The sequence below is a fragment of the Hemiscyllium ocellatum genome, chromosome 10, assembly GCF_020745735.1.
Source record: "Hemiscyllium ocellatum isolate sHemOce1 chromosome 10, sHemOce1.pat.X.cur, whole genome shotgun sequence".
In the NCBI taxonomy this organism is placed as follows: Eukaryota; Metazoa; Chordata; class Chondrichthyes; order Orectolobiformes; family Hemiscylliidae; genus Hemiscyllium; species Hemiscyllium ocellatum.
Window position 1 is genome coordinate 25,808,231 of NC_083410.1, and position 14,902 is coordinate 25,823,132.

The following is a 14,902-nucleotide window of genomic DNA, read 5'->3' on the forward strand; positions in this document are numbered from 1 at the left end:
TTGGAATTATGTCACCTTCATTCACTATCACTGACTTAAAATCTCTTCCTCATGGCATTGTAGTTATATCTATAGCAGATGGAATGTAGCAATTTAAAAAAGCAGCCTACCATCACCAATGCAAAGTTAGAGATGAGCAACTGGCCTTCTCAGCAACACTCTTATGTCATGAAAAAATAAAATACCTGTCTAAAATCACACCAGCACTGCTAGCAAAGTTATTGAGTTTGTCTTAACCTGTTTTCTCGATTACCGACGAGTAATCAATGCATTTGACTTTCTTGAAATGATTGGTTTGGTTGCAAACTTGTATCTTACTCATTTTGACTTCTAATTCTGATTCATTCAATAATTTACTTCTTACCTGGTTGAAACAAAAAACAGGTTTTTAAAATTGACGCCAGCCAATCAAATGGTTTTAATGATATGGAACCATTGCTGCAAAAAGACAATAAGTTAATGGAATTTAAAAAAAATTGTTTAGCAAATCAAGAAAAAATAACTGCAAAATATTGAATAAATATATAAATAAAAGACAAAGGATGAAACAAGCATACAGCATGAATTTAATGTTCTTATACATTTTCAGTTCGATTTAAAGGTATAGGGAAAGATATAAGTTAAAGGTTATTGATGTAACAATAAAACCACTAGCATTGTTTAGTAGCAATACATTGTGGTGTTAAGGGACTCTCGAGCATCATTATGTGCACTGGAATATGAAAATAGGCTGGTACAGTAGTTGTGAAATACTGTGAAATTGCTGTGCCATTATGTGGGTAACTCTGGAAGTGGGGTGCTGACCAGTGAAACAAATCAAATTGGCAACATGCCATAAAATATGGGCTTGTTACTTGCTTTCAAGAAATTTCCAGAAACAATAGATGGGAGAAACAAGCTGAAAAACGTGTTGCTGGAAAAGCGCAGCAGGTCAGGCTGCATCCAAGGAGCAGGAGAATCGACGTTTCGGACATAAGCCCTTCTTCAGGAATTTATGCCCGAAACGTTGATTCTCTTGCTTCTTGGATGCTGCCTGACCTGCTGCACTTTTCCAGCAACACATTTTTCAGCTCTGATCTCCAGCATTTGCAGTCCTCACTTTCTCCTAGATGGAAGAAACAACCAGAGATAAAACTAATTTGGTGGTATTGTGCAGTGAAGCAGGTTAATTAGTGATCTCATTTAAAAATTCCACTGGCGGGGAAAAAAAGTTAACATCATAGGGTTAACAAATATTTTTTGCCTGCCTTCACAGTAGATGTAATGTTCAAACCAGAAATAGAAGGGAATCAAGGAAGTAATAAAAATGAGGAACTTATAAATATCAGCAGAGAAAAAAAAACTATTAAAGAAGTTTAAGGAACTAAAAGTTAAGAATTTCCCAGCATCCAGGGCCTACATCCAAGCATAGCAAAAATAGGAGTTGAAGAGATAAAGTATGCACTGATTATGATTTTCCAAAATTTTTCAGATTTTAGAATTAATGCAGTATTTAGAAGAAGGTAAATGTAACACTGGTACTGAAAAAAGGATGGAAACATAAAAACAGGGAATTACAGTTCTGTCAGTCTGCCATTAGTTGTTGGGAAAATGCTAGAATCCATTATTAAGTCAGTCTTAGCAAAGCACTTTGAAAATTATTGCATGATCAGACAGAGTCAACATATAGTTTAAAAGGGGCTTTGTTTGACAAATTCATTACAGTTTTTTGAGGATGGTACTTCTTAGGATAAAGGCAAGCAGCAGGTGTGGTAAGTCTGTGATTACCACAATGCATTCAATATCATATCACATGATTAAAATGCAAGTTAAGGATTCATACAGTTGAAGGTAAATTTTTTTGGCAATGCATAGCAAATTGGCTAATGTAAAATGATATATGGGCTAGTGCAGTCCTACAAGTATCTGTGCTGGGACCTCAGGCATATATAATCTATATTAAAGGGGATGAAGAGTAATGGACTAAAGTTTGTTGGTAATAGAAATATAGGTGGGTACATAGACTGAGATTAGGACACAAAGAGCAGACCAAGAGATATCCACAAGTTGAGTGAGTGGCAGTTGGACAGTAATGTAACTACGCGTGAGTTAGGAACAATAGGAAAGCAGAATATTCTTTTCAAATGGGATGAAACTTTTATATGCTGATATTCAGCGAGATTTGGTGTGAATTCAGACAAGGACCAAAGAAAGTTAGCATGCAGGTACACCAAGCATTTAGGAAGGCAACTGGCAAGTTAGCCTTTACTCCAAGGGAATTGGAGCACAAGAAAAAGAAAGCTTTCTGCAGTTGTGTTGGGTTATGTGTGACCACACCTGGAGTATTATGTTCAGTTTTCATGCCCAAGGAAAGAAACAGTTACAATGGAGGCATTACAACACAGCTTTGCTAGACTGTTTCCTGGGATGACGGAGTTGTTGTGTGATGAGAAACTGAATAAGTTGTCCTATACCAGCTGTACAACTTAGAAGATGAGAGGTGATTTCACTGAAACATACAAAATTTTTAAAATGCAAAGTTTAGGTTTGGCCTGGGACTGTGTAGGTCCTCGGGGAGCATGCTGGGAAGTTGTTGGCTGGGCAAAACATTGGATAAGTGCTTTATGGGACGGGGGCAGAGGTGTACCTGCCACCTTTCCATTGCTGCTGGCATGTCACTGGCAGAGGGGATTATGGCCCTTGGTCTTCCTGCTCTGATGTCATTTAAGGAACACTAAAGGGCCTTACCTGCCACCGCCAGTTCTTTACGTTAATGTTGGACCACCTACCTGATGTTGGCATGTAGGAGAACAGTAGAGAGAGATTGAGGACGTTCTTGTAATCTCGAGATTAGTCTTTCCTTGTCAGACATCCTTTGACCCTGAGTTAACCCCATGGCTGCAATGGCCACCCTGTGGAAAGACCTCTCCAGATCCCCTCCCCATTTCTCGTTAAAGGGTTTGGAAACCCCAATTTAAGGCAGTTGATTTCCTAATTCATGTAAAATCAGGTTGAGACTCCCCTAATGTATGAAGATAGTTTAACCCCCAACTTATATGGTGAACTATGTTGGCATATCACCTTTCCTGCTCACTTTAATTCCACTTAGCATTCTTTTCCTTATGAATAAATCTATCTCCCTCTATACTTCCCATTGCGATCCTGCTCTTGTCCTGATTGATTATGATCTTCCTACGTTCGAGGTCTAACATAGGGGTATATCAGTTTTAGAGTGTCATTATTGGCTTTATATGATTTGCATCTTAAACAAAGATATATTTTGGTTACTCTTTCCTCCACTTATTTCCCAGTTGCCTCCCACCAACCAAACTGTATCAGGCTCACTTATCTCTTTATGCCAGTTGCTAGTTACTATTAAAAAGTTCAGTTGTGTTACTTAAATGACTCAGAATTTTTTTTTCACCTGGGGAAAAAGAAACAACTTTTCTCTTGAAAACATCAGGTACACTTAGCATCTCTTGTTTCATGTCAATGTGGGGGTTTCTAATCCTTTACTAGTAACTCATGGATGCATCTTCAATTTATTGTAGAGTTGGAGGTGTTCATACAAAGTTCAGTCATTTGGGTTACAGAGTGATTTTTGCTGTCAGCTGCACAGAAATGGTTGGGTATTCTTCACTTTTTGCTCTCTCTGTTTGGAAGTCAGACGATATCAAGGATGGGACAGCAACGGAGGGATAATTAATAGTGGCAAAGATTTCCTTTCAAGCTTAAAAACTTGGGTATTTTAAGAAACAATGTAACCATTAACCACAAAGAATTTCTGGAGGTCACTGATACCGTTTCCCTTGAACAGTAGGAACAGTCTAGGCTTCTATCCTAGATTGTCTTGAGCTGACCATGGACTATTTTTCCCACTTAGAATGTGGAATTTGGAAGTACATGTGAAAGAACTATCCTTTCAAAAAGCTAACATTCATTTGAGAACCATTCCAAATGATTGTCGCAACTCTATTTTAAAAAGTATAATTTCTTATCAATATCATCTGCAACGCACATAAATTTTCCTATAAAAGAAAAATAAATAAAAATCTCTGAGCTGCATTAAACTCATTACATCAATTTTTATTTTGCCTTGCTTAGATATAGAGAAATAAAACTGTCATTTACAAAATATCTAGGATGCTAAGCTATTCTTATATATCATTAGAGCAAAATTGACTAGCCATGTGATTGAGATGTCATGTATCAGCTTTCCATTTTAAGAATCGAAACTTCATTAATTTCGTTAAAACAATAGCTCTCTTCTAGTGAAATAATAGCAGATCATGACATGCAGTGAATAACCTTTAGTACAAAAAATGTCAAAATAAATCAACTTAAAAAATAAAGAGAAATGGAAAGGTTTTAATAAATTTGGAATAAATACTGACTTCAACATTGCATAAAAATAACACAGTAAGAACACTAAAGTGAGAGCACAGAATAGGTCTGACAAGGATGCACTAATAAACCCTTGTCATGGAACCTTTCTATGTTTGTGGTTTCCTGTGGTCCAACTTAATAATGGATTGAGGGTCATTTCATTATATTTACATATTAAACCTGTGTAATATTTTCACTCAATGATCTTCTGAGCTACAGCTTCAATTTTTATGATTTTTTTACTTATCAGTGGGAGATTCAGCACATGAAAGTTTGACTGATGAAGTAAACATGAAAACATATGGAACAATCCTCTCTCCCCACCGTCTCCACCCATGTTTGCACTGTCTTTTTATACACACACACATACACACTCACTCACTCACTCACTCAGATCCTCATTCATGCAAAGAATGGTACAATGTCCTCTGGGTTTAGGATAAATAGCGATTTATAGCTTTGAACGATTGAACTGGCCCGCTCATCAGCTGAAGTGAATATATCAATACGACTGCACCAGACTCGTCAGCCTCTTCGATGTAAGTGACTTCCCCTGCACAAGAAAGACAAGAAAGGCAAAAGACAGTTATGAAAACAGGGCATAGTCTTTGACACCTATTTGCTTCCAGAAAAATAATTCCAAAATAAAAACATATAGACCAATTTACCACTGAATACATTACCATAACTACTACCCATGACATACATGAAAGACACATATGACAACAGAATAATAAATGCTAACATTTACAGTTGCATAAAGGGTATTTCACTCTCCTATTTCTGCTTTTCACAAATACTCCTCTCCACCTTAATAATGAATAATTCCAAATCTTCTTGAAATGTGCATAATTTTCTTGATTTAACTCAAGAATGTAATATTTCTGCATAGTAAGCAAATATTTACATAATGATTAAGTTCCCTACAGTGTGGAAACAGGCCCTTCGGCCCAACCAATCCTCCGAAGAGTAATCAACCCAGACCCATTTCCCTCTGAATGAAGCACCTAATGCTATGCGCAATTTAGCATGGCCAATTCACCTGACCTGCACACCTTTGGACTATGGGAGGAAACTGGAGCACACCCACAGAGAGAGAACATGCAAACGCCACACAAACTTTCACCCAAGACTGGAATCGAACCTGGGACCCTGGTACTGTGAGGCAGCAGTGCTAGCCACTGAGCCACCATGCCGCCCCTGAGCCACTGTGCATTTTATCAGAAAATGCATTGTGGTACATTCTTTGGGTGCTTTCTGTCTGGAACATCTCCATGCTACGGAACAGGAAATCAGAAGTACAATGGGACTCTGAACCAATAAGCGAATCTATGCTTGCCTTAAATACTTCCCACCACACTACAAGGCTCTACGTATACAAGTGAGTAAGAATAACATTAATACCAACTCTAGTTCTTGGTCTATGATGACTTGTGTTCCTGCACTTTTCAAGCATGATGACTGATTACTAAAGTGTCCTGTAACTCTTCCTACTATTCAGCAGTACTCATTCATAAAAATCATCAACAACTTAGGAGAGTTTACTGACTGTGTTTCTTATAGGTAGGAATATGTAATTTATCATGGCATCTCCAACATTGCAGCAGGAACTGGTGTTTAATATGATTTATATCATTTGTTATTTGTGGACTCTATAGCCTTCCTGAGAATGATTTTTGAAATATGGCCAGGGACAAAAGAAATTCAGTAAAAAAAATGACCTATTTATCAAAAACATCCTTAATAAAATTAATTGCCGCCACAGTACAATGGTCCAGATTTTGTGCACAGTGAAGTAACCACACACTTTGTTGATCTTAAAGAAAGCTGCCCTAAAGATCTAACAAGCTTTTTGGCATTCACTACATACTTACTGCTGTTAATTTAATGCTAATGGCATCTATCAAAGAATCCAAAAACAGTGATTAAAGGATCCAGCCACAATGATGTCCAACCAGCAGTTTAAACAGCCAACCAAACTGAAGAGTCCCCATGGATAGCAAACTAAGCATAAGCAAACAGGGTTCGCCATTATAGTTATAATTCTTTATTTATAATTTTATATAAAATGAATTGAAGATTGAGCTAATGTTACTAAGGTAGCATTTGAAATGCAAACAATTTTAAAAGAGAAGTTATTTTACAGCTCTATGGAATTTTTAATTATGGATGTGAATGGAAGGTGGAGAATTGTGACTTAGTTTAATTTTAAGAATATCCCACTATAAACGGTGCCATCTTTTCCAACGTGTTAACTGTGAGAAAGAACTTCGGAAGTGGAAGCTCATGTCAATTCTGCAATTTTAAAGTGATTTCCAACACTGGGGTCTTAAGCAGTGCACCCATTAGGCAGCAGGGAATCCCAGCCATCAATCCCTGGATTTTCATGTTGAAGTATGCATTTGCAAAATCTGTAAATCACTGTTAGTTTCACAAATTAGCAATGGTTAATGCTGACAGTTTTCTGGTTACTACAAATACAAAATCTGGGCCAACACTTGCACTGTATGGGCCAAATCCATCTTAGATATGACAGTCATTTATAAAGCAGGATTAAATGTTTCTTGTGCTTAGCAAGGAGCAAATGCAACATCCAATTTTCCAAAGCATTATGACAACACAAAGATGGCTTAAGAAAGGTGGTAAGGACAAGTCAGGGAACTATAGGCTAGTAAGCCTGACGTCGGTGATGGGCAAGTTTTAGATTAGATTAGATTAGATTACTTACAGTGTGGAAACAGGCCCTTCGGCCCAACAAGTCTACCCCGACCCTCCAAAGAGCAACCCACCCAGACCCATTCCCCTACATTTACCCCTTCACCTAACACTATGGGCAATTTAGCATGGCCAATTCACCTGACCTGCACATCTTTGGACTGTGGGAGGAAACTGGAGCACCCAGAGGAAACCCACATAGACACGTGGAGAATGTGTAAACTCCAGACAGACAGTTGTCTGAGACGGGAATTGAACCCGGGTCTCTGGTGCTGTGAGGCAGTTGGTGGAGGGAAACCTGAGGGACAAGATGTACATGTATTTGGAATGGCAAGGACTGATTAGGGATAGTCAACATGGCTTCGTGCACGGGAAATCATGTCTCACAAACTTGATGAGGGCAGAGTGGTAGATGTGATGTATATGGACTTCAGTAAGGCATTCGACATGGTTCCCCATGGGAGACTGGTTAGCAAGGGTTGTTTTTCAGACTGGAGGCCTGTGACCAGTGGAGTGCCACAAAGATCAGTGCTGGGTGCACTACTTTTCATCATTTGTATAAGTGATTTGGATGTGAGCATATAGTTAGTAAGTTTGCAGTTGACACCAAATTGGACAGCGAAGAAGGCTACTTCAGATTACAATGGGATCTTGATCAGATGGACCAATGGGCTGAGAAGTGGTAGATGGAGTTTAATTCAGATAAATGTGAGATGCTGCATTTTGAGAAAGCAAATCTTAGCAGGACTTATATACTTAATGGTAAGGTCCTAGGGAGTGTTGCTGAACAAAGAGACCTTGGATTGCAGGTTCATAGCTCCTTGAAAGTGGAGTCGCAGGTAGATAGGATAGTGAAGAAAACATTTGGTATGCTTTCTTTTATTGGACAGAGTATTGAATACAGGAGTTGGGAGGTCATGTTGCGGCTGTACAGGACATTGGTTGGAATATTGCATGCAATTCTGGTCTCCTTCCTATCGGAAAGATGTTGTGAAACATGAAAGGGTTCAGAAAAGATTTACAAGGATGTTGCCAGGATTTGAGCTATAGGGGCTGTTTTCCTTGCAGCTTCGGAAGCTGAGGGGTGACCGTATAGAGGTTTACAAAATTATGAGGGGCATGGATAGGATAAATAGACAAAGTCTTTTCCCTGGGGTCGGGGAGTCCAGAACTAGAGGGCATAGGTTTAGGGTGAGAGGGGAAAGATATAAAAGAGACCTAAGGGGCAACTTTTTCATGCAGAGGATTGTACATGTATGGAATGAGTTGCCAGAGGAAGTGGTGGAGTATAAGTACAATTGCAACATTTAAAAGGCGTTTGGAGGGATATGGGCCAGGTGCTGGCAGGTGGGATTTGCATGGACAAGTTGGATTGAAGGGTCTGTTTCTGTGCTGTACATCTCTGATTCTATGACATTTGTGGTCCTATTATTTCCATAAGCATTCCCTACGGAGTATATCTATGTGCACCAGAGTTGGAAAATAGGAAACCTGTCAGGTAGATATGCAAAAAGCTACAGTGCAACTGTTATTACAATAAACTATTTAATTTAGATTATAACTTCCCAATTTATGACTTTCAAATCAGTTTTGCTGCAAATGACAAATTTGTAATGATATTTTGTGCTATGTTAACTTCCACTAAAGGAGAGAAAAAATATTGATGACTAAAAGACGAGTGAAGCAGCTCAGAAAGTGAAAATTGTCGTCATATATGCCATTTTGCAATTACACTTGTAATATTTAATTAAATGCATACATTTCATGAAACATTGATACAATGAAATGTCGAGTTTATATGTACTTCCAAAACTACAACTGGATATCATGAAAGTAATTCATTCTGATATCAAAGTTGGGGAAATGAAAGCCATTATTGAAAAGAAAGAAAAAAATGAAAACAAAGAATATTTCACATCCACCAGATGTCTCAAAGCACATTATTTTTTTTGAATTGAATTGATTTGATTTATTGTTGTCACATGTATCTAAGTACAATGAAAAGTTTTGTTTTGCATGCAGTGCAGGAATATTATAGCAAACAGTGACATACAGATCATAAGTTGCTTAGACAGATTGAGAAACACAAGGATACACCTGCACAGGAGGTACACAAAGCAAGATCAACATGAGCAAGCTCCACATTATTTGATGTGGAGGGGTTGGTGTTGCTGTGGGATGGATAAGGTTATAATCTAACAGGTGACGCCACCTGATGAAGGGGCTGCATTCTGAAAGCTTGTAATTTCAAATAAACCTCTTGAACTATAACCTGATATCGTGTGACTTCTACCATTATTTGAAATTAGAGAGGTCCATTCAGGAGTCTAATAACGGCAGGAAAGAAGCTGTTCTCGAAACTGTTGGTGCATGTGTTCAAGCTTCTGTATCTTTTAAAGTGCAGTCATATTTGAAATATTGAAACACTACAGATAATTTATAAAAGAAAGTTGATTGAAACAAGGGGTTGTTTTGTGGTGGCTTCTATTTCTGGAAAGTATCTGCACACACAATGTGATGACAGTAACTCACGGAATGTTACACAGTGGGATCTTTGATGATCAAGTTCTGAGATTGCATTCATTGGAACTGAGTGGAATTATGTGTACTATAGGCAGCACTCTAGAACATGGATATGCCAACTGATTTCTCCCTTCCTCCTACATCTCAACCACTACCTGTGTATCTGAGGTGGTCACCAAATCTATAAATGCAAAGGTTGTACTGTCATGATGGCCTGGTTATGGATGATGCAGCAAACCAACACAAATCGGGACAATTCTGCTGGTAAGCATTGGAAAAGCACCTCCAGGTCAGTGGAGACAGGTGGAACCTTTGATTCAGCAACTCAATTGTCTGCTCAGCCATATTTCCCATGGCAGCATGGCTTGGGTATGTTGACCACATATGGTTGGGTTACAGAGGGGTCTTATGAGCCAGGTGTGGAGCAAGATGGTCCTCAGCATGAAGCAGAAATTCTCTAGTTTGGTGTAGTGGACAGCAGAGTACTTTCAGGATAGCTTCATGAGGATGATGTGCTGAACCTGCTTGCATACCGCCTGTACACTCATTACCGCTGGCAGTGGTGGGCACAGGATGCATTTCACTTCAAGTTCAACTATGTACATATTGGAGCAGCAAGGTTTAAAGTGGCAGTGCAAGCTTAAAATTAGCCCTAATGCTGATTGACATCACAGTTTGCTTACTGGAGTGCATAGCTTCTAGCGTCCACAACAATACTGTCAACATGATGCCAATCTACATCACCAGAAAATGAGCAGAAACAGAGTGGATATCATTTTGATACTAAAGCTGTACACTTTGAACCAAAACTATTTTCAAAGTTAGATCTACACAGTACAAACCGAAAAGGAACTGCATCTGTCTCAAATATAACATATCTCTGTCAATGATTTTGTGTAAATCCACAAAGTGTAATTTTCAATATGATTGAAAGCTATATTTCTATGATCTATATTTCTATGGTTTCTATGCAAGTAGCAATAGTGTCAATGGGGCTTTAGAAATAAGAAAACAATGTATCATAAGGTGGCAAAGAAAATTAGGGAATTTGAAAGGATAAAATTAAATGAAGGAAAAATATTGATGTAAAAGTACTGACACTATAACTTGTTAATTTTTGCTCTATGATGATTCCATCTACAATTGACCTATCACTTATGTTTGTAATGCTCCTCTGATTTATCCATTTCCTACCTTTGTCTTGAAGTAAAAGCTCACATAGTGTTGTAACCTTTACAGAAACTTAACACAAAGAGCATGGGTTCCAGTACTAGTGTGTTAGCAAGTATATGAGCTGTCCATCTCAATAACCTACAGACTGTATTAAACAACAGAACCCGTGGATGCTGGAAATCAGAAACAAAAACTGAAATTGATGGAAAAGCTCAGCAGATCTGGCAGCATCTGTGGAAAGAAATCAGAGTTAATGTTTCAGGTCCAGTGACCCTTCTTCAGAACTGATGGTAGCTAGGAAAGGTTTGGTTTTTATGTAGAAGATACGGTAGGATGGGGGACAAAGAGTAAATTATAGATGGAGGTAGACCCCCAAGAAAGAGAACAGTTGGACAGACAAAGAAGTGAATAATGGTCAGCCTAGAAGAATGAATATCTGTTAATGGGGATTGTTAGTGGCTAACAAGGGTGGTGAGTCATAGCAAATCATGTGATAACAAGGCCTGGTGTGTGAGGGTTGCGGTAAGGATATGGGAGAAGATACCTCAAACCCTAAAATTGTTGAACTCAATATTGAGTCCAAAAGCCTGTAGAGTTCCTAAGCGGAAAATGAGGTGTGTTCTCCCAGTTTATGCTGAACTTCCCTGGAACACTGCAGCAAGCCTGAGACAGAGATGTTGGCCAGAGAACAAGATGGTGTGTTGACATGGCGGGCAACTGGAAGCTCAGGGTCTTTCTTGCAAGCAGAATGTAGGTGTTCTGTGAAGTGGTCACTCAGTCCACGCTTTGTTTCCCCATGTAGAGGAGACCACATTGAGAGCAGTGAATGCAGTGACTAGATTGAGTGAAATTCAGGTAAAATGCTGCTTCACCTGGAAGATATGTTCAGGCCTTTGGATACTAAGCAGAGTAGAAGTAAACAGGCAGTGGTTACACCCTTTGCATTTGCAGGGAAATGTGCATGGTTCTGTTTGGGACACTGGAAGTGAAAGAGGAGTGGGAGTGAATAGAAGGGGTGAGGGTTGAAGTGCGGGAGATGCGTCAGTCCTGGTTGAGGGCCCTGTCAACTACCGGGAATTACTGGTGCAAGAGAATCCTCGGTTGAGGAAGAAGGTGGACATTTTGGAGGCTCCCTTGTCGAAGTTGGCATCATCAGAACAGGTGCGTCAGAGTTGGAGGAACTTGGAGAACGGAACAGAGTCTTTCCAGGAAGAGGGTAACTGTGGGAGTCAGTTAGTTTAGTAGTGGATATTGGTGGCTGGTCTATACCCAGAAATGGAAACCGAGATGTCAAGGAAGGGAAGGAAGGAGCCAGAGATGGACCAGGTGAAAATGAGAGCGGGGTGGAAATTGGAAGTGAAATTGATAAACTTTTCCAATTCTGGATGAAAGAGGGAATCAGCACCAATGATGTCATCCATATGCTAGAGAAAGAGTTGTGAGTGAGGGCCGGAATAGGACTAGAACAAAGAACGTGTCATGTACTCCACAAAGAGACAGGTATAACTGGGACCCATGTGATAACAAGTCCACATGTGAAAAGTTATTCAGAGTAAGGACGAGCTCGGCCAGACGGAGGAGGGTGGTGGTGGATTGGGGCAGTTCAGACTTTTTCTCCAGGAAGAAGCAGAGAGTCTTGAGACCACCCTGATGGGGGATGGACATATAAAGGTAAAGAGAAGCCGGCTGGAGCCCGCAAACTAGAAATTCTGAAAGTGGCATAAAGCGACAAAGGAATTACAGGTGTAAGTGATTAAGGCAAAAGCAGGCAGAATGATGTATTTTGTTTAAGCAAAACTATAAGCTATAGAATGTGCAGCATATTGACTCTGTAAGTAGATTGGAAGAAAATATAAGCACCAGCTGCAGAGGATTTCTTTTAGATTCCTCATACTTCATTGAATTTTCTTTACTGCCTTTGATTAAGACTGTACGGATATTCCATCACAATTATAAGTTGCTTGTTAATTTGTTACTCTACTAAGGGCTGCAAAAGAGGAATTATATGATTCTCAACACGAAGCAAACTGCATTTTGTGATTGTCTAAGAGACACAGAATAGCTTCTCTCCAGGGTTCTGATGACTGCTGGAATGCACAATCACTTCCAGGTAAATTGGTGTGGTAACTGGAATAAAGGGAGATGGCAAAATATATTAGGTATGACACAGGCACAACAGGACAGACAGGGAAACCAATTAAGCTGAAAGAATAGAAAATAAAATTTATTCAAATGGACAATAAATAAAAGGAGGAAAAAGCTGCAAGGTAGAACAATTAAACAAAATGAACATGGGTTAGCACTGCTGCCTCACAGTGCCAGGGACCCGGGTTTGATTCCCACCTCGGTGACTTTCTGTGTGGAGTTTGCACGTTCTCCCTGTGTCTGTGTGGGTTTCCTCCAGGTACTCGGGTTTCCTCCCACAATACAAAAATGTGCAGGTCAGGTGAATGGGCCATGCTAAATTGCCCATTGTGCCAGAGCAGGGGCAAACATAGGTTAGGGAAATGGGTTTAGGTGGATTACTCTTCAGACGGTTGGTGTGGACTTGTTGGGCCAAAGGGCCCATTTCCATACTGTAGAGAATCTAATCTAATCTAAAAAAAAACAATGGTTGAGAAAAAGCATAATTTTACAAAGTACAATGAAAAGGACTTGATTGCTTTAGTCTTGGAACTGCTATTTGACTCTCAAGCATGGTTAACATTTGCTGTTTATTTGCTTGTTTTCATTGATTGAGAAGCTAGGTAAGAATTGGATGATTGGAAATCATAATCCTTTATGTGCAGAGGGAACATGTTCACTGAAAGTTGAGTGATAATGATGGAGATTGAGTTCAGTTGAGTTATATTATGCCCCTGTCTATCTACTGGGCAGCATAAAATGCTCACAGGGAGAAGAACTTTTAAACATTCTGTCTGAAAGAAGAGGAAAATAGATGGAAAATAGCAATGCAAGGATTAATGGACGTTGAAAAATTAAATGTAAAGCGAGCAAGAATTTAGTCTGAAAGAAGTAGTGAAAGAATTTGCAGGGGACTTGCTGCTGTGCCAACACTCTAAGTAATGAATCTTGATATGATGATAGCCCATGATCATTAAAACTGGAAATATTTTATGCCACCCTAATTGTAATAAGATTTGTCCTCTTGTATCAGTTTCAAAGACAATATGAAACATCCCTGACATGGTTGGACTTATTTGAAGCTTCTGGAATCAGTTAATTGTCCCCTGTGCCATGTGAAAAATGTTGCTGGGAAGTAAACAACTAGGGTTCAACTGATGATAGTAAATGCACTGAATATGGGAGGGTGTAAATATGAATTACTTGCCACAGTCTCGTCAATAATTTCAAACATTAAGGACACCACAAAAATGTTACAGCTGACATTAAACAAGGACAGTTAAAAAGCCGTTGTTCTTTTATATTACCTTTATGAACATCCTTCAAAAGAAGTTCATACTTTTCTGTGAACAAGGAGAAAGCAAAGTTGAGGATGCGTTATTGGTAAAATTTTGGTTCCTGAAATGATATCACCAAAATGACAACCACGCAGAACAAGAAAGCTTTGCATACATTGCTTGATGAAATCTCAGCCCACTGAAACAACTCTGAGGACTGTATATGATCAGTGAAAGCATTAAGACCTCAAGTAACTTGGGATGAGAGAGAATAAAAGAAATTAGCCAGCATGTGTCAAAGATACTGAATACTTGGGGGTAATTAATGATTCATATTTAAGTCCATTAGTGTTGACAATCGCGACTCTCATTTCACCCACTCAAAAATCATGCTGTCGCTCCAAAATTTTCGTAGCGAATCCAAGATGAGAAGGAATGTACAAAGACCTTCAAAATGCTCTCTACATAAAGTAAGCAACACAATATGATTAAAGAAATAAATATGAAATTGAAATTGAGCACTTTCCCATTTCTGCTGTAGTTCGTGAATCTGTATAAAGTATGACAAAAACTTCCCTGATTGGGTATGCGATGTGTAGTTTTCACTCAGGGTCAAATATCGATTTGAGATATTGTGAGTACATTTCTCAAAATGATCCTCAATCATTCTCTATTCTCATGAACATACAGGAACATAAAGACAATACTAACAAAGGAAACAAAAA

The 14,902-nt window shown here is 38.9% G+C and overlaps 1 protein-coding gene across 1 annotated transcript in view; it reads right to left on the bottom strand.

The window, feature by feature from the left end:
• Nucleotides 1-232: 232 nt before the first annotated feature.
• Nucleotides 233-14,902, bottom strand: part of LOC132819354 (regulator of G-protein signaling 7) — a 453,401-nt gene continuing 438,731 nt past the window's right edge. The window contains exons 16-17 of the mRNA XM_060830815.1: nucleotides 13,668-13,694; nucleotides 233-364 (exon numbers count right to left, since the gene is read on the bottom strand). Of these exons, the coding sequence (XP_060686798.1) occupies nucleotides 233-364; nucleotides 13,668-13,694 (159 nt within the window). The remainder of the gene's footprint in view (nucleotides 365-13,667; nucleotides 13,695-14,902) is intronic.